This window comes from Squalius cephalus (assembly GCF_949319135.1).
Source record: "Squalius cephalus genome assembly, chromosome: 20".
NCBI lineage: Eukaryota > Metazoa > Chordata > Actinopteri > Cypriniformes > Leuciscidae > Squalius > Squalius cephalus.
In genome coordinates, this window is record NC_137141.1 from 4039781 (window position 1) to 4063184 (window position 23404).

The following is a 23404-nucleotide window of genomic DNA, read 5'->3' on the forward strand; positions in this document are numbered from 1 at the left end:
AATAAGCTGGTCTCTGCTCTGGAAGGAGACGAGGGTGGGGAACGCTCATTTCCTGGAATGTTTGGCTCTTTCACAATACACTCATTCATCTTGGAGACTTGGTTCTGGGAGAATACCAGACACACAGGTCAATGTACATGTGAAACATGGCATACGAGCAAAGAATCACGGAGATGTGTGTTTTATGGATCGTGCCACGTCATGGTGCACCCTCAGCCAAAATCTGCATTTAATTTCAGAGAGAGAGATTTCTTCTTTTTTTTTTTTTGCATTTTACTTCTAAATTCAAAACCCATTCCTCATTACGTGCATCAATGCATACTATGTCTGCATATGTGGAATATGAATCATACTGTTTATGCAACTACTTGTTTTGTCAATGAAAAAATACATTTTAAGACATAATTTAGATCTGTGTGGAACGGTCACCATAACAAGTGTTGTGATCAAAGCATCTTATAATGAAGCATCAGTTAGAATCCATTGAAAGTGATCCACAAATCCCTGTATGCCATCATTTTCTATCAGAATGGTCTCTATTAAACCCTTGTAAGCTATTCGGGTCCTTTTGACCCCTAAATGACATTGCTGTCCCCCTTCATCTACACAGAGACTTGACGTGGTGGTTGACATTTGCTTGCTCTACAAACAAGAAAAATACATTTGAATGATATCTGGATGTTTGTTAGTGTGAAAAAAACACTTTATTAATGTTTTTACTCTACATTTGTGCAGTGTTTAGGAGATTTACGATTTATTTTTTATTTATATAAATAAATAAATATATATTTTTTTTCATAGACATCAATGGGAGACTATAAAAATTGCTTTTTGTTACATTATGTAAAACAAAATCAGCTACAATGCAAAAATAATGAAGGGGTGATACCACAACACATCCCTGATGGAGTAAACACACACAAAATCACTCATGAGAAATGAAAAATGGGCTGCCATAAGTTGCTCTCTGTTCCACAATTTGTCAAAAATAAATCTGCTATAATGCAGACTATGCTAACACACACAGGTGGAGTGACACCACAACACTTCCACGATGGAGAACAAATGCAAACACACAACATACACACACAAAACACATATTTAACACTATTGACTGTAATAATGTTTCATAATTGTAAAAAAAATATACTTGCTAAAAAAAATGCTAAACTTTGAAAAACTTATTTTTTATTGTTATACTAATTGTTTTAAAATGTCTAAACATAAACCTATATTTTAATAAATAAATAAAAAGCTTGTGTACAGATGTATACCCATGAGGAATGAGCCACTGGCTCTACTGGCAATGGTTGAAATCTCATGTTATTTTAGTTTTAAAAATGTTTGTTCTCCAGTTGCTGACAGAGATCTTCCATTAAACCATGACACATTGTCCATGTGATCTCCATGAATGAAAATGAGAAATGTGGATATTTTTTAAAGTGAATTTTACATAAAAAGTTATTTTTATAAATTACTTTTGTTTAATAAAAAAAAATATTCATATACACTTAAAAAATATCTTAAATCCCCCCAACACGGCACAAATGTAGAGAAAAAATCAATAAAGTGATTGATATTACATTTGTTTAAAAAAATTCCATATATTCCAATATTGTCTGAATGTTTTATTGTTCTGAAGACCCCAACATCCAGAGTCTACATCCCAAACCAATAATTTATAGCATTATAATTTGAGACTATTATTGCAGGCCTTTTATTACTTTGAAAAATGTTTAATAAAAACGTATTACTTCCTGACATATAAAATGACTCAGATAATTTTATTATTTTTTTAATATTAAATTATTTATTTTTGTGGTCCAGTGAAAATATTGCAAGGCAAGTAAAAAATATTATTTGATTGTACTTCTTTTTTCTCATTGTTTATAATTGAGATTTTTTGCAATCCTATATCAAAACTTTCCTCTAATCACATACATTTTTTTTTTTGAGACCGGAATGAGTTTTACCGACCACAGACCTAAAATATTATAGACATTAATATCATGTTTTCTTTGCCTTGGCTTTGAAATATTTGAAGAAAAAGCACATTAGTTTTGCACAAGTTAGTTTTGTTTGATTGTTGAAGGACAAACACAACCTCCTACTTTTTAAAAAAAACGTATTCATCTTTTCTTGATATTATTGTAATACATGTATTTTAAAAAGTCCCCCTGTGGTGAAAATCCAGCTTTTAATGTAGTTTATATGTCTATGTGGTGTTTTTAATCTGCTTTAAGACAAAGCATGTGTAAATTCATAAGTCGACACCATTGCTGAGTATTTCCTCCTTAAAACTGCAGTGAACCAAAGACAGTCTCAAAAACACGCTTTGAAATCGCTGGTGTTTCTGACGTCACAAACTACCTTGCAACCAATCAGATCAACGTGTGATCGTCAACCAGTGGATCTCTGAGCTGAGTGAGTGAGTGGAGGTGGGGCTCATTTGCATATTCATAGAACCGCGTATACTAAATGAGGCAAGGGTGTCGAGTTACATTCAAGATATTTTAAATGTAAGGAAAACATTTAAATGTGTCATTAAAGATGAGTTTTAAGGGATAAAACTATTGACTACAGGACTTTAAAACATTTAAATTGCAGATTTCACATAACTTTGGATAAATCTCATCATGTTTACACAGCTGGGAAGATCTAGGAATATGGGTTAACACAAGCACTGATGTATAGACCTTAGTAAAAAACCAAGGTGAAATTAAAGGTGTGGATGATACAAGCCAAGCCATTATAAAACACACACACACACACACACTGAACAGGGGTGGAGTGTATTATATTAGCTGTAAGCATTACAGAAATCTGGAAGAAGCTGGTATATAACGCCAATAAAGGTGTTTTCCCTCATATTTATACCAGTAACAGGCAACAGGTCACAAAAAACAAAACAAAAAAACCCTAAAATAAATAGTATATGTAAATAAATACTACTTGAGTTGTTCTGTCATTAACGAACAACTTTGAAGTCCTTAAAATCCAGTTTATCAATGGCGCGCTCGTTCGTGAACTCTGCTTTGGCGATGCGTGACTGCGGGCTGCCGGTGGTGCGGAGCCAGCGCTGCATCTGCTGGACTTTACCAGCCGGACCCTGGATCTGCCCCTGGACCGTCCCGGCGTCGGTGTTCTGCACCCAGCCCACCAGACCCAGCTTCTTCCCTTCTGACTGCACACACACACACACACACACACACACACACACACACACACAGGACGCATGAGCACCGCACTTCATGCACATTTAAGAACATAATCATTTAAAGCTAGCCTAGTTAAAACCAGACCATTCTCAGTAGTAACTGAGTTATGGTCTGGCAAAGCTTCATTAATAACTCATTTCCAAAGGGGCGTCACCAACGGACGTCGCCCAAATGCCTCTGGGCGCAATTGGATAGACCTAAAACCAATCAGAATGATCGTCATTGTGTAAAGCCCGCCTCAACGTTTCTGATTGGTGCCGCGATTTCAACGGATTAGAAATGGGCTTGAATGAGCTTTTTGCCAGACTACTTGCAGAGCAAATCTAAATTTGCCGGAAGTTGTCTGGGTTTTCCCAGGCTAATTTAAAGCCCCCCTGTGGTGAAAATCAAGCTTTTAAATGTTGTTTATGTGTCTATGTGGTGGTTTTAATTAACCTGGTCCTACCAGACTCTCGTACATTTCATTTGTACAGAGAGTCTGGCCACTCTCCATTGACAAGCGTTAACTTCCTTTTAGGCGGGTACTCTGTTGAAGTTTAAAACTATTGGATCTGCCCAGAGCCACTCTGGATCTGCCATAACCAATCGCTAACCTTTGGTCGTGACATAACCCAACTCAAACTAACGCACAACATCATCGTCATCGATCTCAGCCACTCCCTCTGTTCGCTGATTGGGCCGGTAAAAATTTGGCCGGAGAAAACCCACGAATATACCACAAACCCAGACAGAGTACTGAAGGAAAATTACAATTGAGCGGAAGTGTGATCGTCAACGAGTGGATCTCCAGCGCTATCTCACGACCAATTTGTACGAGTGATTAAAAGGCGGCTAATTCCTACCAAATCGTACCATTTGTCTAAACTCACGTGATGGGTAGGCTTAGGGGCGGGGTCAGGGGTACAAATTTGGCAACTGGTAAATTATGTACGATTTAGCAAAAATTGCACGAATTCGTACGAGTGAGATCCACCTCGAATTAGCCACCTCGTAAAATTCTTATGAATTGCCGTGAGATCGGGTTGGGATCTCTGAGCTGCTGTGAGTGAGTACAATTATTGACTACAGGGGGGACTTTAATACCATCAAAAAGGAGTTAAAGAAGAAAGGCAGGTCTTAATTTAAACATCGAAACAAATAAAAATGACAATAAAAGGACAGAAATTAAATTATAACAATGTTTCAATCCTCAAAACAAAATTTCCAATATTTTTGTAACAAAAGGTGGTTAAGGTAAGGTAAAGGGCAGTCAATGAGAAAAACTGCTGAAACGGGATTTGATTTTACCCCTATGGGATACCCATCTGAAATGGGATTGGGATTGTGAAAACTAAACCAAAACTAAAACCATAAATAAATAAATAATTACTTGTAATATAATAAATGTTAATTGAGATAAAAAATATATATATATATAGTGATTTCAGTTGCATTCATGTCTCATTTTAATTTGGTTTAACCTAAAAATGAATTGTTTTAATTTTAGTTAAAACAACTAAAATGACAAAAACACAAACCAGCTATTGGTGGCTAAATTAGAATCGTTTTTAGAGGCTGAGCAAGTACATTGTGAAGATTATGAAGAAAAAGATTATTCTTTTAAAATACATGTAGAGTGTATATAAAGTCTTTTGATTTCATGTTGACTTATACATTATGAAAGTAGATTTTAGCCAAATGTTCAGTTGTGTTCACGTGACAATATTATGTGAAAGAAGTGTCTGGTCAGGATGGGTTGTGGTTCCCTTTTGAACGGTTTTTATTGTAAATTATGGTATATTATTGCATCTGCTGGACGCTATGGGGAAAACTCCTTTTTCTCAGAATATTAAAGCCTTTAATAAAATAACGCAGTGCTACTGCACAGCCATAACAGTGCAGAGACTAATCGCACGCTATTGGCTAGTCAGTGGGAACTGCACGAACCAATGGCAGAGCGGCGTAACTGAGCGAACCAATCGGTGCACCTCCCGCCGATCTGAGCCCAGAGCCCGCCAGAAGGGGCAGGCCATCTGCCTATAAAAGACGCTCATTTGGCCATATAATTCAGGTTAATCTACTTCTGCGACAATCTTCGGAGCTCGCAGAAACTTCAAGCAATACTTCTCAGAAGTATTCGCCTTCTTCGCCAAGGAATCAGAGCCGGCAGCGGAACAGCTTGCAAGCCTGAGCGGACTGCAGCAGATCCAGCGCGCTCTTCAGCTGATAATCGCACGGCGAGCTGTCGCATCGTTTCCCTACACTCTCTGCCGAGCTTTCCCTAAAAGAGCAGCGACGTTGCTTCAAATGTCACGCAATGGATGTGGCACATGCAGCCCCTCTGCATGCTGAGGACAGACACAGCGGCAAAGCCCACGCGGACGCCGCTCTTACAGAGACGAAGTGCTCCCATCTCTCCACACTCGGATCGTGTTCTTCTCAGAGCGCGACTCCGCCCCTTGCGCTCTCCCGTTTCCCTTTCCTCTCGAGCCTCGGAGGAAGAAATGCTGGAGTCAGAGGGCTGAGCATTTGGAGGTTAGTGAGGTCACGCCAGCCCAGACCCCGCGTGCCACACTTTCTCCACAGAGAGAGATGTCGCCTGTGCTGTTCAGCCGTTCAGACCAGCATGCCTCCTGTGACGCGAGCGGCCTCGTCTCGTTCAGGGGGATCCGAGGACGATCCTCACGATGACTCACTGTCATTAGTGGCTTCGGACGCGGAGGACTGGACGGGCTCTGTGGATGACCCGCCCCGTTGCCGTCTAAAGAACACAGCGACCCCTGAGCTGTACTGGAAGACGACCTTATCCACGTCCTGTCAAGAGCTGTGGAGGAGCTCGGTCTCCACTTGGCTGGCCACAACGTGCAGCCACCTGGACGAATGGTTCCTGCCGGGGCGCCAACAGGCCCCTAGCCATAGATCTGCACCATTCTTCCCAGAGGTTCACGAAGAACTGATGAAGTCATGGTGCGCCCCCTACTCAGTATCCACTTCTGCCACGCTCTTAAACGTTGCCGGTGCTGAGGAAAAGGGTTATGAGAAGCTGCTCCCCCTAGAGGAAGCCGTGGCTGCGCACCTTTGCCCACCCACTGCTATTGGAGGGAAATCCATGGTGGCTCACCCATCCAAACCCTGCAGAATGACGGGGCCTACACATCCTCTGGCTAGGCAGACTCTGCTTTCCACTTCATGGCGGTCCAAGCATTCCAGGCAAAGCTCCTCTGATCTATGGATGAGTCTGGACCAGACCCAGATGCTTTTCGTGACAGACGCAATACGACTGACCGTTCGAAAGGGAACGACTGTTACTAACGTAACCTCGGTTCCCTGAGATATGGGAACGACTATTGCGTAGACGGCCGTGCTATGGCACACACGACTCTGCGTTCATCGCTTCAGTTGATTAACCTGAATCATATGGCGAAATGAGCGTCTTTTATAGGCAGATGGCCTGCCCCTTCTGGCGGGCTCTGTGCTCAGATCAGCGGGAGGTGCACCGATTGGTTTGTGCAGTTCCCACTGACTAGCCAATAGCGTGCGATTAGTCTCTGCACTGTTATGGCTGCGTTATTTAAAGGTACAATATGTAAGAATTTTGCATTAAAATATCCCATAATCTCAAGGCCAGTGTTATATATTTTGTTAAGTTGATTACTTACAATATCCCAAATGTTTCCAACTATTTTTAAATTGTGAGAAAATTGCGATTTTAACCAAGGAAACAGAGCAGGGGGGAGCTGGGAGTCGCCAGTCAATTGCGTCCGCTCGTACTGCGTGGAGTTCTGGAGAAAGGCGGAAGTTGTAGTTGTAGCGTCTATCAAGCAACAAACGTTAGCTTGTTTCGTGCTGTCGTTATGGAACACAATTATTCTTTACCGATTGCAGCTGGTTCTGTCGACAAAGCAATGTTTAATTTTATATTTTCCACATGTAGCATTCGGTAATAGTTATGTTTAGGTAAGGAAAGTTTTATTGCTTTAGATTTGTGTTTAACGTTAGTTTATTGACATTGTATATAGGGTGTTTATGGCCATGTAAATAAATATAGCATATGTTATACATAAAGATTAATCAGTATTTTGGCAAATGATGTGGGTATGTTCGAATGTACTTTTACAACAGTTGTTTAGAACACGTAAAACTGCGCCGCGTTATCACAACAATGAATTCGACATAACTTTTCTTGCGGTTAATTCATTTTAATGAAATAAAAGTGTGATGAGGTTCAAGAGTCAGGAAGGAAGAAGACAGGGGTCGGCGTGACTGGGACTCGTACTTTATTCAAATAAAACAAAACAAAAGTCGTGCACAACGCGCGTTCACCGTGGCAACCGCGACGGCACAAAACAGTTCAAAAATGAGAGCTCGGATCCACCGGTTTTCATTCTCTGCGTCGAATTTTCTCTCCAGTCTCTCTCTCGTTCCAGCGCGCGGCTTATAAGCGGTCTCTCCACGCCAATAATACTGCAATAAGACACAGGTGTTCGTCATTTGCACTTGACCTACTTGCAGGACGCTCGTCTCTTCTCTCTCCCGTTACAGACCGCGCTGAACCACGCCCCCTCGCCACAAAAAGCATGTCATTAAACGCAACATTTATAAAAATAGAACTTAACCTCATCCATGAACATGATTTTTCGATTCCCGTCTGACTGATTTACATCCACGGTGAAATTTAAAACGACAGTTCCCATCATTCCACGCTCCTTCATATCGTCATCAAGCTACGCCGTTGTTGTTTGGAATGTTGCGCCCTCTAGCGGCAAAAAAATCTTGCATATTGTACCTTTAAAAAAAGGCTTCAGTATTCAGAGAAAAAGGTGTTTTCCCCATTGCGTCCGGCAGACGCAATACTCGTTCCCTTATCTCAGGAGTTGTTTCGTGTTGTAATAATTCTACACAATTCATAAACCACAGTTTTTGTAACCTTTTATATTTTTTGCAGTTTTCCAAAATGTTGTTTCATAATTATTTTACTGTTAAAAAAGCATAAAAATGAGCTGTTCAATGAGCTGTATCTCTTGTATGTTTAAAACTTTTCATAGTCAAGACCTTAATGTTCTTGTCTATACAGAAATGTTCCAAAATTAAGAAATATTAAATTGCGTTCATCCATTTGACAGACACTTTCATCCACAGCAACTTACTTCACATTTCAAGTATGCATTTGTATCTGTTTGTGCAATCTGATGATAGAAGCATGCTGTTTGATACACAGAAACACCTCTAATACAGTCAAAACAAAAATTATTCAGACACCAGATATAATGTTTTATATTTTTTAACTAGTGTGTGCAGGACACTATAGTTCATTTCTGTAAGTGAGGATAGCAAAATAAAGTAAACTGTGACATATTATACCCAAAAATTCATCATAAAGTGACTACCAGTATAGTTTATAAACATTTGGGACCAAATATAATTCAGACACTTTGACCTGATCATGTTTTCCTGAAGTGTTTTTTCTTTAATTGCTAATGCTCTTTTTACACACAGACTGAACAAAATGAAGCATTGCTTGGTGATTGGTTGAGCTAAACTGGTATTATCTAATTGTGTAGTTAAATTTAACAGCTGACAGATATTCAACATTATTCATGTGTGAGACAGTCTAACAGAAGGACGGACAAAACCAGTCAAATATCAACTGATTTGATAACTCTGAGTAGTGGTCATATTTTATTACCATTTTCTAAAGTGAATCAACTGTGATAATGTGAGAAATGTTAAAGGTGTCTGAATAAATTTTGGTTTGACTGTATATTGATGTGACAACTAGCCCCGGCACACACGACATATGTCCATTACCTGTGTGTGTTTCCTAAAGAACACGCCCTGCACTCTCCCATACACCTCATAGTCCACAGACAGCAGCTCTTCTTCAGTGGACATGATGATGATGAGCACCTGAAACACTCACAACATCATTATAACAGCTCCGACATTATCTGACCAATGCGACTCACAACTTTCTCAACTTTCTCAACACACAGTATGACGTACCGGTGGATGGGCGATAATAAACGGCTTTCTAGTTTCTGAAATCCGCAGTGAAATCGACTTTATTATCGTTTCAACCTCAACACACAAGTTTCGCTCATGAAGTGGCGCATGCGCGCCATCATCATCATCACAGCGCGTCCTTCATGCGCGTGACGTCACCACGGCATGACGTCTGACGCAACTGGCCAATAACAAATGCGAAGGCAGTTTGCGTTGTCTTGTTCCTAAGCAACTAGAGTAAACACAAGTGGAAACCTGAGGTGATCCAGCAGTTTACATTCACAGTCACAGACAACACGAGTCGGTGAGTTTAAAGCTAAATATACATTCAATCTTCTATTATGTGAATGAAAATGCTAATAAAAATGTCAATATACTAACTCACTGGTGAATATATATATATATATATATATTTACAGTCAAGCTTGTCAGACCCAAGGACTGGGTAATGTAATGAAATGCTAGATATTAACACTGTGGATTTTAAAGTTTAATATGCCTTATATTGCACACATATAGATGTACTTTTCTTTAATGATGTTTTCAGACTTTACATAAGCAGCAACCAAAGATGTACAGAACAAACAGAAACAAATGATACCTGACTATTTTTTAAAGAAATGTCGGTAACACTTTACAATAAGGTTCATTAGTTAACATTAGTTAATGTATAACTAACATTAACTAACAATGAGCTATACATTTGTGTCAATGACGTGACGGGTCAGTTTTTTGTCCAAAGGCCTTAATAATAATAAAAAACAAAGATATAACATCCAAAGTATGTAAGGTAGTACAACTTGATCTATTTTATTGAATCCAAAAGGTTTTAATTATATTTTACTACATATAAAGGTATTTTAAAGATTTTGAAATGTCAAAAGGTCATTCGGTTTAACCGTTCGAAGGCCAATACAGCCTTTTCATTTGTGATAAAAATATCTTAACATTTAATAGATTTATATATTTTTTATTCTGGCTTGATTTATAACATTATATATCAACATAGTGCAAAATGGTATTAAAATTATGTGTAGAAGTCATTTCTTTGTTAAGAGAAAGATTGTCCTTAAAAATGAATTTCATTGATGTCATTCGGAGTAACCAATATAAAGGCACCATTTTGGATAAAAGTCATGCGGTCAATATCATGTGACAGGATGTGATATCATTCAGACGCCTGCAAAGGACCACACAGTCATGAAGCAAAGTAAGTAACTCACTCTTAACTATTCGAAAAATTCATGTTTTCACTTGCTTATACGCATGTCTCGAAATATCAGGTCATAAAACATTGAAAATGTTGAAATATTTTAAAAACTTGTACCTAATATAAAATGTTTGATTGTCTTTTTGCTAGCTAGCCAACTAACTAGCTAGATATCAGCCTGTTAGCATTGTTTAAAAATATTGTCATTCGGTTACCAATTCGGTAATATCCCGAAAATGTGGTTATACCGAATGACCTACTGGTTGTACCGAATGACAGCAATGTATGTAGGTCATATTTATCCATATCTGGAATAAATAAATACAACATTTTATTAATAGGAAATGTGCAGAGTATATTATTACATCATTTTGACTGAATTTTACTTTTGCAGATTCCTTTATCAAATAAGGAAAAAGCAGCTCGCTACTGGGAAAGGATCGAAGCTGATCCTGTTAAAAGAGAAGAGATACTACCTAAAGAAGAGAAAAGTATCATTTGTTTTATTATTTATATTATTTAATTATTATTATTACTATTATTATAATACTATAGTAGTAATTGCATCATAACACTGTTACAATGCATACAAGCGGCTCTATTTTGCATTTAGTACCTAAAGAAAACTTGAGTGATTAACAGGAACACCTGCCAATATTATATTATTATTACTAGTGCAAAAAATGCCCGTGCAAAATCAGTTTTTGTGTGTGTTTTTAGTAATTGTTGGTTTGGTGTGTTTGAGTGCTCATTGTTACAATTACACAGCAAAAGTTCAGTGACATTTTTATTTGTGCATGGTAAAAAGCACACAGTGAACTCCGAGAAAACGCTATGCTTGAGGAAACAGTTTGTGAATAGGCAACTACAAATGATGCCCGTGAAAGAGACTGTGAACGCATTGAATAGGATGTTTAGTTGGTGAATAGCATAGGCTACTATTACACAGTAGCGATAGCATTAAGCGCACCAGAATGAAATATAATATTCAGAAGTAAACAGCATAGCTGACTTACAGATTCAGTTTACATCCACAAATGAATAAGTGCCTCGATTCAGGGAGCAGTGCAAAGTGCCCGTGCAAAATCAGCTTTTGTGAGCTGATCGCCGTCAAAAAAGTTCAGGAGATATTTCTTGCGATGGCAATATGATCAAAAATAACTTTATATTGTTTCAATGGATTAATTGCATTTTGAAAAAAAAAAAGTCATGAATTTATTGCATTTTTGGGAAAAAATAATCCGTTTTTATAATAAATCTTTGAAAATCAAAATCTGGATTTGAATTTTTTATGTTATTATAACCTAAAGATGCTATGTGAAAGTTTGAAACAGAAAATAGTGGTTTTCACACATTTAGTGGTTATCTCACATTCGAGAGATATGCGAATAACACACAGACAGACAGACGGACAGACAGACAGACGTTTCTGTAATTTATAGATAGATGGATTTATCACGTTCTGGAACCAAACTATAATATTCAGAAGTAAACAGTGTAGCTGACTGTGTGTTTATTTTTAAACCACAACCTTCTTGGGGCTTCTTTGACCGATACAACCCTCTAATGTCAGATTGTTTATTTTTAAACCACAACCTTTTCAAAATGATATATTTAACGATATCTTTAGCATTTCTCATCCAAACAACGTCAAACTTGGCACTGCACTTACTCGTGCCCGTAGCGAGACACCTGTCAAGTTTGAAATCCATCGGACTAACGGTTCGAGAGATATGTGGTTAACAGACACACAGACAGACAGACAGACACACACACACACAGACAGACAGACGTTTCTGTAATTTATAGAGAGATTAGTAGTAGTGGTATAGTTTTATTTTTGTTTTTAGTTGCCAAAGAAGAAAACTTAGTGGCAAAAAGAACACTGTGAATTGATGAACTTGGTCAAAAGGATCAAGAAAAAAGGAGTCTTATATGGATGAGGGCAAAACAGGCAGAGAGAGAAGTTGAGGACCATAAACAATATACTGAACCTGAACCCAGAGTCTTTAAATGTGACCTAACATCCCAGTGGATGACGTACTGTACAACAGGAACCACCTTTGGCATCAGACCCAGACAAAATCTTCCACTTTAAAGAAGACGTGCATACAACCATTAGTGAGCCAGAACCTCTAAATTCACGGTCCTCAAGATTATGCTCCAAAGACTGGATGTCTTTCATGAATATATAGCCTAGCATCTAACAATCTAATCTAATCTAAATTTTTAACAATTTAAACATTAGTTCCAAGAACAATTCAATGTTTCAATTTTTTAATTACTTTAATATCATGAATAATATGAGTTGTATGTAAATATATGGCAGGTCACGTTAGTCAAGCTCTCATCAGTGACTCTCAGCTGATCCACGTCGACCTGTAGGAAAACGACGCCTATCACTGTATTCATATATAAGCTCCTTCAGTATTATCAGCAGCTATCGCGTTTCTCAGGAGCGAATTACCCTCCTCCCTCCCCAGTGTAGCAAATTAGCTCTATGAAATATGAATAACTGGTTATAATTGATTATGAATATTTGGATCAGTTAATATAATTAACTTAATGTTGTAAATTAATATTACAATCAATTAACCTGTTTGTCCCGTGAACACTCAGGGCCCTATCTTGCACCCAGCGCAATTGACTTTGTACACCGACGCATGTATCATTCCTATTTTACACCCGCGCACAGCGGACTTTTCCCTCCACAGACGCACGTCGGTAAATTAGGGAATGAACTTGCGCTCCCGGGGGCGGTTCAGCGAAAAGAGGAGGCGTGTTCCAGTGCAAATGTTCCCTGGTGCTATTTTGCAGTTTCAGAAAACAATTCCTCCACTAACCCGGAAAAACCTCGTCTAAAGTCAGTGACGCATGTTATTCATATGCTATTTAAGGGCGCATGCTTGGCCATAATTTAGTGTGTGCACAACGCGAACAATACGACCCATTGTGTTCTAGCGTTGTTCTCTTGTGTTCTATGTAATATTATTGGGTGTTTAAGAAAATAATCTTCAAGATTCTTATAATACTAATGCGTCACAAAGTTAGCAAAATGTAATGTAAATTAACAAATGGGGGACGAAGATTGGAGTTTATAGAGACCAAACATGCCACACATATGATTCTGGTAAACCATATGCATCGTCTGAAACATTAACCCCAATAGAGTTTACAAGAATACATAGGCCAAACCACATAAAAGGAAAATCATGAGATGGGAAAATTAGATACATGTTTATACATTTCTAAAGTGGTTATATATAGAATATATAGGATTAACAGGGTTTATTTCTCCTTCTCAGCAAGAATTAAGTGAGAGTCACAACTCTCTGGAAATTCCTTTTGGGGTCGTAAAACTTCTTATCAGTCTTAATGTGTCCTGTAACAGGGCACAGAGTTTTGCCAGTGTGTTAGATTCATCTGTGATGTTAGTTTTGGGGGAAGTTTCATTGACCTTTGTTGGGAGAGTGAGTTTGCTGGATTATTCATTAAATATAATGAATAATTTGTGTGTGTCTGATTGGTCCAGATGCTACACCATCTCCACCTCTCGTCAGTCAGGATTTGGCATTTTGATTCCCCTTTGAATCAGACAAAATTCTCGAATTATGTTGTACATTAAAATCTTGAATTAATGATATCTGCATACATCCATGTTGGTTCTGTTCTGTTTACCCTGAGGGGGGTTATCGCTGCTCTTATTCATGCTAGGCCTCATGGATGCACAGGGAGTTCTTGCCCAGAACAGAACCATACCGCCAATCCTAACTGTAGGCTAATTGTCAATCGTATTTTTGATGATAGCGGTCCTGACAGAAATGTTTTCATGTTTGATGTACTTTTTTACATTAATATTATATTAAAAATAAAATGTGCTTTTGTAACTATTTTTGTCTGTGTATTGTCTTAAATATTCATAATGTCAAGGGCAGCAAACATAGTCATTCGGTATGACCATCCTTGGTCATTCGGTAAAACCGATATATAGTAAATATTTAAATAGAATAATATTGTTTTTAATAACTAAAGGAACTACAATATATAAAGCAGATTAGTCTTTTTTCTACATTTAGGCTACCCTTTTCTCATTTCCCTGTGCAATGTTGTACTTGAATATGTAGGAGGGTTTAGAGTAGTCCAATAAAATTAATACATTTATGAGATCAGAGATAATGTTATTTTATATTTCTTCCGTGGTACACACTATATACTATCTCAACATGTCAAATCAGGTTTTATCATGAATAATTATCTGCAAATTAATCATTTTAGATATATTCATGGTTTAACCGAATGACTTTTTTGGTGACAAATTTTTGGTGACAAAAAAACACATAATCTCATTGTTAACACTTAGTAAAACAAAAAAATGGTGTCAAAATGAATTATATCTCCTTTTTTTTTTTTTTTACACTTTTAAAAACCTTATTCGACAATGACCCATTTGTTACAGTATTTATTAATCTTTGTTAATGTTAGTTAATAAAAATCCAGCTGTTCATTGTTTGTTCATGTTAGTTCACAGTGCATTAACTAATGTTAACAAATACAACCTTTGATTTTAATAATGCATTAGTAAATGTTGAAACTAATATTAACCAAGATTAATAAATGCTGTAGAAGTATTGTTCATTCTTAGTTAATGTTAAATAAGGTAGTTTACTAATGTTAACTAATGAACCTTATTGTAAGTGTTACCGAAATGTATGTGTTTTCATATGTGTTTTCTATCAGTCCACAGATTGACAACGCTGTTATTATACGATCCACCTCTGCTGGAGCTGCATGTGTGAGTTTCTCAAACATGCAAACGCTGCCACAACATCACCTCACAGAACACTTTTGGGAAACAGAGACCGTATCATCCAAACTACCGATATTACACAGAGAGAGCATGAGCAGACAGCGCCGACCCTCGGGAACTCATCACAGCTCCAGACTGGACGTTTTAGATAACCAAGAGAGAGAACTTCCCTGGCAACATCCAGACAACATCCACAGGACGAAAAACACGGAGCAGAACGAATACGTTCCTTCACGGATAGAATTAGGCAAAATATTCCCCCTAAAACCAGTCCTGCACAAGAGAGCATTCAGCTTGAGTAATGTCACCAAACCACATCATCAAGATCCTCTTTACTCGCGTCTGCCTACACTGACTGATCAAGCTGCGGTCAGACAGCAACAGAGGACTGTGAGGAAACTAGATCCTATCAGTTCATCCCATCTAACAGGGAGAAAAAACCAGGATCAGGAAGAGAAGCAAACACGCTTGCCGAAAGAAATCCAGATTCTCCAGCAGAAGATTTTCAAAGCAGAAGAGACTGTGCGAAGAGTCCAAAAAGAGAAGAATAGAGAAAGAAATCAATGTTATTTCGAGGACAACCGGTTCTATGGTAACGGATACGGCGAATGGGATGAGGAAAGGGACAGATATGGGAATGGAAGAGATGATATGGAAAGATGGGAGGAATGGGAGCGAGAGATGGCGGAGAGGAGAAGAGAAAGAGTGAAACGTGAGGGACGGAGACGACCTTTGGCTTTAGACATGGCAAAGGGTCACAAGCCTGAGGAAAAGAGAGAGTGGGATGACTACGAACACACCGGAAAAGGGAACGGGCGACGAGAGAGAGGAACGGGATGGGATGATCATGTCAGAGGAAGAACTGAAATGCATGACCTCTATTTGGACAGAGAAGATGAAGATGTGAGAAAGCCAAACACATGTGACTCTACGAGAAGGGACAGATCTCACCTCAAACATGAGAGGAGGGAAAATAAAGAGGGGTTTGGTCAACTGAAGGAAAAGCGCCTCCAGCGTGTTGAACTCACTCCGGAGGATAATCCCGACGCTCCTCACCGGCTGATTCCCTGTAACGTGTGCGGTCGATGCTTCGCCCCAGACCGGCTGGAGACACACATGAGAGTGTGTGAGAAAAAGAGGCCTGAGCGCAAGATCTTCGACATGTCCCGGCACAGAGCCAAAGGAACCGAGCTCGAGAAGTTCATGATAACCAACGGCAGGACCAAAACGCCGGAAGTAAGGAGAACCATCATTACATTATAACAAACTTCTATGATTAAAAGTTTACTGTAAATCTGAAAGTCTTTTGGGGAGGGATCTACATACCAACTTATCACAATCATTAAACTGTTTGAGGTCAAGAAAACAATAGAACAGAAAACTGATTTTCTTAGCAGAGATATAATATGGGGAAAAAACAACAATAGTGAAATGCACAATAATAAACCCAAAGCAAATTAACATACCATAAACCAATAGTACAAATCACGAATAACGTGATTGGCCAAATCAATTCAACAAGGTAACAACACAAGCTTTGATTGGATCTCGCTCTGGCCAACGTTTGTGATCAGCTAGCGAAATTAAATCTATTTTTATACTTTAATGTGCAACAATTGCCGTTGGAAACAATCGGTAACCTTTTGTGAATTATTCATACAGCCAAATTTAGAAAAAATGAGCCAGACAGCTGCTGGGTAACTATCAACTACGAGATCGACGGACTCGGCCCACCGTCTATGTCTTTCTGTGTCAAATCTGACCTGATTTATCAAGGAAACGCAAGAATAACTTTGATATTGTTAATAATATTTCAGCTGGACTGAAGCAGCTTCGCTTTACTTGATTATCATACATAATTTTATTGAAAAAACATGAGTATCAAATATGATCATCAGGCTTTTGAGGAAGGTTTATTTGTTCATCTCTCAATCATCATTATATTGCATTGCATTATATGATTTAAAACTTCAGAGATTTGATCATAAACTAAGCATTTAAATATCATCTTACTAAGACATTATTAATGGCAGATATTAATATTTATTTACAGTTTATGTAAGGATCTGCTAAACTGTTATAAATATCTCACTGATTCACATTGCATCAGATGTTCCTCACAAACTTTTAAATAAAACGAAATGATGACCAATCTATTGTAAAAAATATTCCTGTGCCTTATTCTGTTCATTCATGCACATTTAACCTTGACTGTGGAAAAAACGTTCACGACAATGTTACTCATTATCTTCAGTCTGTTTGAGATGAATGATAATACCAGAGCCCGTCTACGGAGAGCCTGGCCACTCCCTATTGAGTCCTATTGTACTGAATTTTGGTTGTAGTTCCACCAGAGCTCCACTGGGGGCGATCGCCCATGAGTGCAGAATGAATGGGAGTCAATGGGGCTAGACGGCTAAATTTGTCTCTTTCACCCGATTGCCGTTGAGAAATCTCAGATTTGATTGTAGGTTTTGCAAGTTCAACATGGGTTATAGGTCGAAAGTCGAATGAACGAGTACTTATGTCCTTTCGATTTCTTACAGGTTGAGTTGTTGTTGCCCATAACATGCTAGCATTCTGCTAATGAACGCTGATTGGTCAGTGAAGGACTGATTACGACCAGAGATACCGCTTGATGGCATCGAGGCATCCGAAGCGGGACCAGAAAACAAACAAAACAAAAACTCGTCTAGCACGTGTCTTTACCTGTGTCAGCTGTGTTGTGTGTTTACCTGTGTCAGCTGTGTTGTGTGTTTCCCTGTGTCAGCTGTGTTGTGTGTTTGCCTGTGTCAGCTGTGTTGTGTGTTTGCCTGTGTCAGCTGTGTTGTGTGTTTACCTGTGTCAGCTGTGTTGTGTGTTTACCTGTGTCAGCTGTGTTGTGTGTTTGCCTGTGTCAGCTGTGTTGTGTGTTTACCTGTGTCAGCTGTGTTGTGTGTTTACCTGTGTCAGCTGTGTTGTGTGTTTACCTGTGTCAGCTGTGTTGTGTGTTTGCCTGTGTCAGCTGTGTTGTGTGTTTGCCTGTGTCAGCTGTGTTGTGTGTTTGCCTGTGTCAGCTGTGTTGTGTGTTTGCCTGTGTCAGCTGTGTTGTGTGTTTGCCTGTGTCAGCTGTGTTGTGTGTTTGCCTGTGTCAGCTGTGTTGTGTGTTTACCTGTGTCAGCTGTGTTGTCGATGCCTCGAGAGAAAAGAAAGTGCAGAGCTGAAAGCACCAAAGCGACTGAAGGATTGCCGTAAAGCAGTATCTCTGGTCGTACGATGTGTAGGACGTCATTGACATTTTAAAAGACTTTTTAAAGCAAATAAGTGACTCTAAAAAAACACCCAGCAATGTGTAATTTCTTTGCATCTCCTTTCGAATACAACATTCAAATTACTAGACAGAAAATTATATCCTGAGAAAAGTGGATTTTGAGGGGTATAGCGCCATAGACCTCCATTCATTCTGCACTCGTCCTGTGAGCGCCCTCATGTGGAGCCAGAGTGGAACTGCAACCAGTTCAGAAGCCAGAAGTGTACTGAGAGTGAAACTTCTCGCCTTATTAGACATTCTCTGATAATATTAACTCTTCGCTGATGTCTTCACCCACAGCCTAAGAAGAGTACGTGGCGGCAGAAACACCAGGCCTTCATTCAAACCATGCGTCAGGGTCGAGATCCTGAGCCACAGCCGGTGTACGATCTCAACCCAGAGTACGTGTCCTGTCCTCACTGTGGCCGGAGGTTCGCCCCGGGCCCGGCCCAGAGACACGTCCCCCTGTGCCAGAACATCAGGAGCAGACCAGCGCCTCCTAAAGCCCCGCAGGGCAGCGCCAGGAGGACCACGGCACGGTGACACACCAAACAGCAGATCACATTTACACTCGCATGACGTCTATAGGGGGAGATATAGTGCTGTTGTTCTGGAAAACCTCATAGAATAATTATTCAATAATAATAATAATAATAATAAAAAAAAAAACGTAATAAAAAACACGTGAACATGATTCATGCCATTGAAACCATATCAGCTGTACATATAAATAAAATATGCATTTTATATGCTAGATAGTGTTTTATACTAATGTAACAAAACTTCAAACGCAAAGCAACAAAGAAATTCAGTCAGAAGCCTCTGATGTAGCCAGGCACTATATTAATGTATGTAGATTCAGTCATTATACTGAAAGTTACAGTATGTCATTGAAGGTAAACTGATTTATGTTCATAAATAAAACATCAATCTCACATTCAAATATCTAATGTTTACATTTTTATTTACAATTTTAAATAATATTTGGCTTTTAAACCAGTAGTTCTCTACTAGAGACACAAAAGAAGATATTTTAAAGAATGTTGGTAACAGTTTTTGGACCCCATTGACTTCCATAGTATTTTTTTTTATTATTATTATTTTATAATATCGTTAGCCTCATAGCATAATTGCCTAAGTCATTTTTTGTTTCTTCTTGTTTTCCAAAGACATTGAAATATGACTTAGGCAATTATGCTATGAGGCTAATTATGCAATTGTTTGGTTACCAACATATCATTGTTTGGTCATATCATTGATTTTTATTAGTTTGTTTTTATTTTATTTTTGAATATCTGAAGTTTTGTCCTTTGTAGAGATCATTTGTTTTTTGTGACACCTGTTTTTAAATATACAGAAGGAATAAAAGATTGGTAACACTTTACATTTGTTCAGATTATTTGATGCGATATCATGAACAAACAATCAACATTTTACAGCGTTTGTTAATCTATGTTATTTTATGAATTAACCATTGATTATTGTTAACTCATGTTTGTTCACGATACATTGTGACATTTGTTAAACACTATTTATGATGATTTATTTGTCCATCCTTGGTTGTCAGTGATATATTGACTCACTCACTCATCGCCATCTACTGGTGTAATGATGGAACAGAGAGGAGAAGAAATCAGGAAAGGACTCTGAAATATGAGTGTTTTTGGTAAACAGACACTGAAGAGGTCATAACTGGACAACACTACTAAATTACATAATTAACTATTATAATTAAAAGTCATTAGTGCAGTTATTCAAGTCATGGTACCGCAAAAATAAGAATTATAGTAATAAAATACAAGTTACTCACCAGGCTAATTGTGCCCACAGATTGGCATAGGAGGGGTTTCACTTTTATATTTTATACACTTTTTTATATTTAGTTTCAACAAAATGTCCCTACAAAGATTAAATCCTTTTCCTTCTAGAACCATTTTTTGGTCCGTGTGAGGAAAACTGTTTATAGGTGTGGTATAATGCCCTTTTCAAAAGATGTAAAATAAGTCTCTGATGTCTCCAGAGTGTGTGTGAAGTTTTAGCTCAAAATACCCCACAGATCATTTTATATTGTATGTTAAAATTGTCACTTTTTGAGGGTGAGCAAAAACACAGCGTTTTGTGTGTGTCCCTATAAATGCAAATGAGCTGCTGCTCCCGGCACAGAGGGCGGAGCTTCAAGAGCTTGTGTGTGTGTGTGTGTGTGTGTATGCAGCTCCGATTACCTCACACACATGCACTGAACATTTCAAAAACTTTTAGCCTTTTATGTTCAAACCGGAGTCAGACAATGATGGAGAGACTCAAGAAGAAGAGACAACATGTAGAAGCAACAGGACATTTCTGAATCGTTAGTTGAGGAGTTTATGTAGCTTATGTGTAGTTATCTTCTAGTCATTGATTAGCATATTCTGTCATGGTAATAAATAAATCGTGTTCCGGGGGCGGGGTTTATGTAAATGTTAGGGTCTGTGATGTCACTAACCCGGGAGGAAGCTCGTGTAGTCTCTACCAGCCGTTTGTTGTAGTCCTTAAAAAACGATTTCTTCAAAAGCAAATATCTCCCTTTGCTTTGAACTTTGAGCGTCGTAACTTTGCAGATGTTGATTATGCTCAAACAGCAACATTACACACTAACTAGAAAGTGAAATCATAATCAACCACACCTTTAAATCACACTAAGTGATGTTTTTTTAAAAATGTAAAAATGCAGAAAGTTTTGTGTGATGGGTAGGTTTAGGGGTCGGGTTAGAGAGTGTGTGTGTGTGTGTGTGTGTGATGGGTGGGTTTAGGGGTCGGGTTAGAGTGTGTGTGTGTGTGTGTGTGATGGGTAGGTTTAGGGGCCGGGTTAGAGTGTGTGTGTGTGGTGTGTGTGTGTGATGGGTAGGTTTAGGGGCCGGGTTAGAGTGTGTGTGTGTGCGTGTGTGTGTGTGTGTGTGTGTGTGTGTGTGTGTGTGTGTGTGATGGGTGGGTTTAGGGGTCGGGTTAGAGTGTGTGTGTGTGGTGTGTGTGTGTGATGGGTAGGTTTAGGGGCCGGGTTAGAGTGTGTGTGTGTGTGTGTGTGTGTGTGTGTGTGTGTGTGTGTGTGTGTGTGTGTGTGATGGGTGGGTTTAGGGGTCGGGTTAGAGTGTGTGTGTGTGTGTGTGTGTGTGTGTGTGTGTGTGTGTGTGTGATGGGTAGGTTTAGGGGTCGGGTTAGAGTGTGTGTGTGTGTGTGTGTGTGTGATGGGTAGGTTTAGGGGCCGGGTTAGAGTGTGTGTGTGTGTGTGTGTGGTGGGTAGGTTTAGGGGCCGGGTTAGAGTGTGTGTGTGTGGTGTGTGTGTGTGATGGGTAGGTTTAGGGGCCGGGTTAGAGTGTGCAGAGGCGCCGCAATAGGGCAGGCAAGCCAGGCAATTGCCTGGGGCCCCACATTTTAAGGGGGCCCCCCGAGGGCTGATCATTCAAATAAACAGGAATGTTAATATAAAGCCGCAGCGACAGCTCTGCATCCCCCTTAATGGGGCCCCTTTCTCGTTACGCTGGTTATGCTTTTACCGTCTCGCCTCAGCCGCCTTTTTCAAACCGGAGCAGCGATTCGCGGGTATGTAGAAAATCCATGATTCGATTTGTTAAAAACGAAGAGGACTTGGCAGGGGCATCCGTCTGGCAGGGCACTGCATGAGGCGGCAACGCGATTACTTGCATTTTGCTATAAACAGTGGAAATGACTAAAAAAATACTATATTTTTGTCCATACAGAAAAGAATGATGCATCAGTCGCAACTACTTTTACTTGTGTAAACTCACAATAACAAGTAAACGTTGTGCTTTCGTAAAATAAAATAAACAATCAGGGCGCGCTTTCGTGGTCTCCGTGAACTGGAGCGTGTCTCAAAAATAAACAGAAACACGGCGTAGGGTATACTAGCCTCACATACATGATATAGCCTATGCTTGATATGTCCACTTTTAAACGAAAAAATTTGAATGGAAAGCAATTATCATCTGATTATGTAATCCGTATGGTATGAAAGATAAATTTCTTTCTAAAGGCACATGCACTTTACAGCAGAAATGAATGAAGATATGTTTGCAGCACGCTGAAAATAACAGCAACATTTTGTCACATTTAGCTTCAAACAATGTTTAAAAAACTGGTATGAATTTTTGGTATGTCACTTTTTAGCACATTTACAACAATATTTGTCAACTTAGAGATATTTTAAATAGTTAAATCTAAATATTAAATGTTACACCTAAATGTTAAATTTAAATGCTGAATCTAAATCTAAATGTTAAATCTAAATGTTAAATCTGAATCTAAATCTAAATGTTGAATCTAAATGTTACGAGTGAAACTAAATATTTAACTAATATGCAAATTTAAAATGCCGGTGCCAAAATAAAAGCTCGAGGAGGTCGAAATCACTAATTTAGAATAAATTAAAATGCCTCGTCATGTAAGACATATTTAGCCTGCTTTTGCGGCGAGATTTATGCATGCGCTTGGGCGCAGCATGTATTCCTCCATTCACCCAGTATTTAGCAGAAATTAATATAAACGTGCTATTAGTATTAGTAGAAAAAAATACTAATAGCTTTAAAAAACAATTTAATTATTAACTAAAAAAATAAATAAGATTAAATTAAGATGTTAACTATATATTTCTATTTAGCATTGTTCCACCACGTAATTTAAATTACTGTTTTAAGGTGACAATCTGTTACATGTTAGAAGATTTACTGTATCTTGAAGATTGTTGAATTGCATCTTCTGTTATAAAGATGAAGATGGACCTTTCGTTAATTAAAAAAATAAACACGTTGTAAAAATTAAACAAATGCTCTTTTAGATGTTTTGTGTAGATGTATTAAGATGTATTAACAAAACAAATCTATTCTAAAGTGTATATATTATATATT

At 38.5% G+C, this 23404-nt stretch overlaps 2 protein-coding genes across 3 annotated transcripts; one reads left to right on the forward strand and one right to left on the reverse strand.

Moving 5' to 3' along the window:
- Nucleotides 1–1796: 1796 nt before the first annotated feature.
- acyp1 (acylphosphatase 1, erythrocyte (common) type) lies at nucleotides 1797–9367 on the reverse strand. The gene is made up of 3 exons (XM_079852393.1): nucleotides 9201–9367; nucleotides 9006–9104; nucleotides 1797–3184 (listed from the first exon to the last, which is right to left on the reverse strand). The coding sequence occupies exons 2-3, from the start codon at nucleotides 9087–9089 to the stop codon at nucleotides 2969–2971; spliced, it is 300 nt and encodes a 99-aa protein (XP_079708519.1). The 5' UTR covers nucleotides 9090–9104; nucleotides 9201–9367; the 3' UTR covers nucleotides 1797–2968.
- A 41-nt stretch (nucleotides 9368–9408) lies between these two features.
- On the forward strand, nucleotides 9409–19119 carry zc2hc1c (zinc finger, C2HC-type containing 1C). Of its 2 annotated transcripts, XM_079853747.1 has the most exons (5): nucleotides 9439–9504; nucleotides 10360–10410; nucleotides 10805–10901; nucleotides 15148–16453; nucleotides 18807–19119. In XM_079853747.1, the coding sequence occupies exons 4-5, from the start codon at nucleotides 15218–15220 to the stop codon at nucleotides 19047–19049; spliced, it is 1479 nt and encodes a 492-aa protein (XP_079709873.1). In that variant the 5' UTR covers nucleotides 9439–9504; nucleotides 10360–10410; nucleotides 10805–10901; nucleotides 15148–15217; the 3' UTR covers nucleotides 19050–19119. The 2 variants fall into 2 exon arrangements, with proteins under 2 accessions (XP_079709872.1, XP_079709873.1); XM_079853746.1 differs by lacking the exons at nucleotides 10360–10410; nucleotides 10805–10901 and having other exon boundaries at nucleotides 9409–9504.
- Nucleotides 19120–23404: the final 4285 nt, after the last annotated feature.

What these genes read in the sequence shown, in the direction of transcription:
- acyp1 (XM_079852393.1), bottom strand. Translation starts at nt 9,089, where the DNA reads ATGTCCACTGAAGAAGAGCTGCTGTCTGTGGACTATGAGGTGTATGGG. An exon ending in TCTTTAGGAAACACACACAG is followed by an intron (nt 3,185 to 9,005) that starts GTAATGGACATA and finishes GTGTGTGTGCAG; the next exon opens with TCAGAAGGGAAGAAGCTGGG.
- zc2hc1c (XM_079853746.1), top strand. Translation starts at nt 15,218, where the DNA reads ATGCAAACGCTGCCACAACATCACCTCACAGAACACTTTTGGGAAACA. An exon ending in GCAGGACCAAAACGCCGGAA is followed by an intron (nt 16,454 to 18,806) that starts GTAAGGAGAACC and finishes CTTCACCCACAG; the next exon opens with CCTAAGAAGAGTACGTGGCG.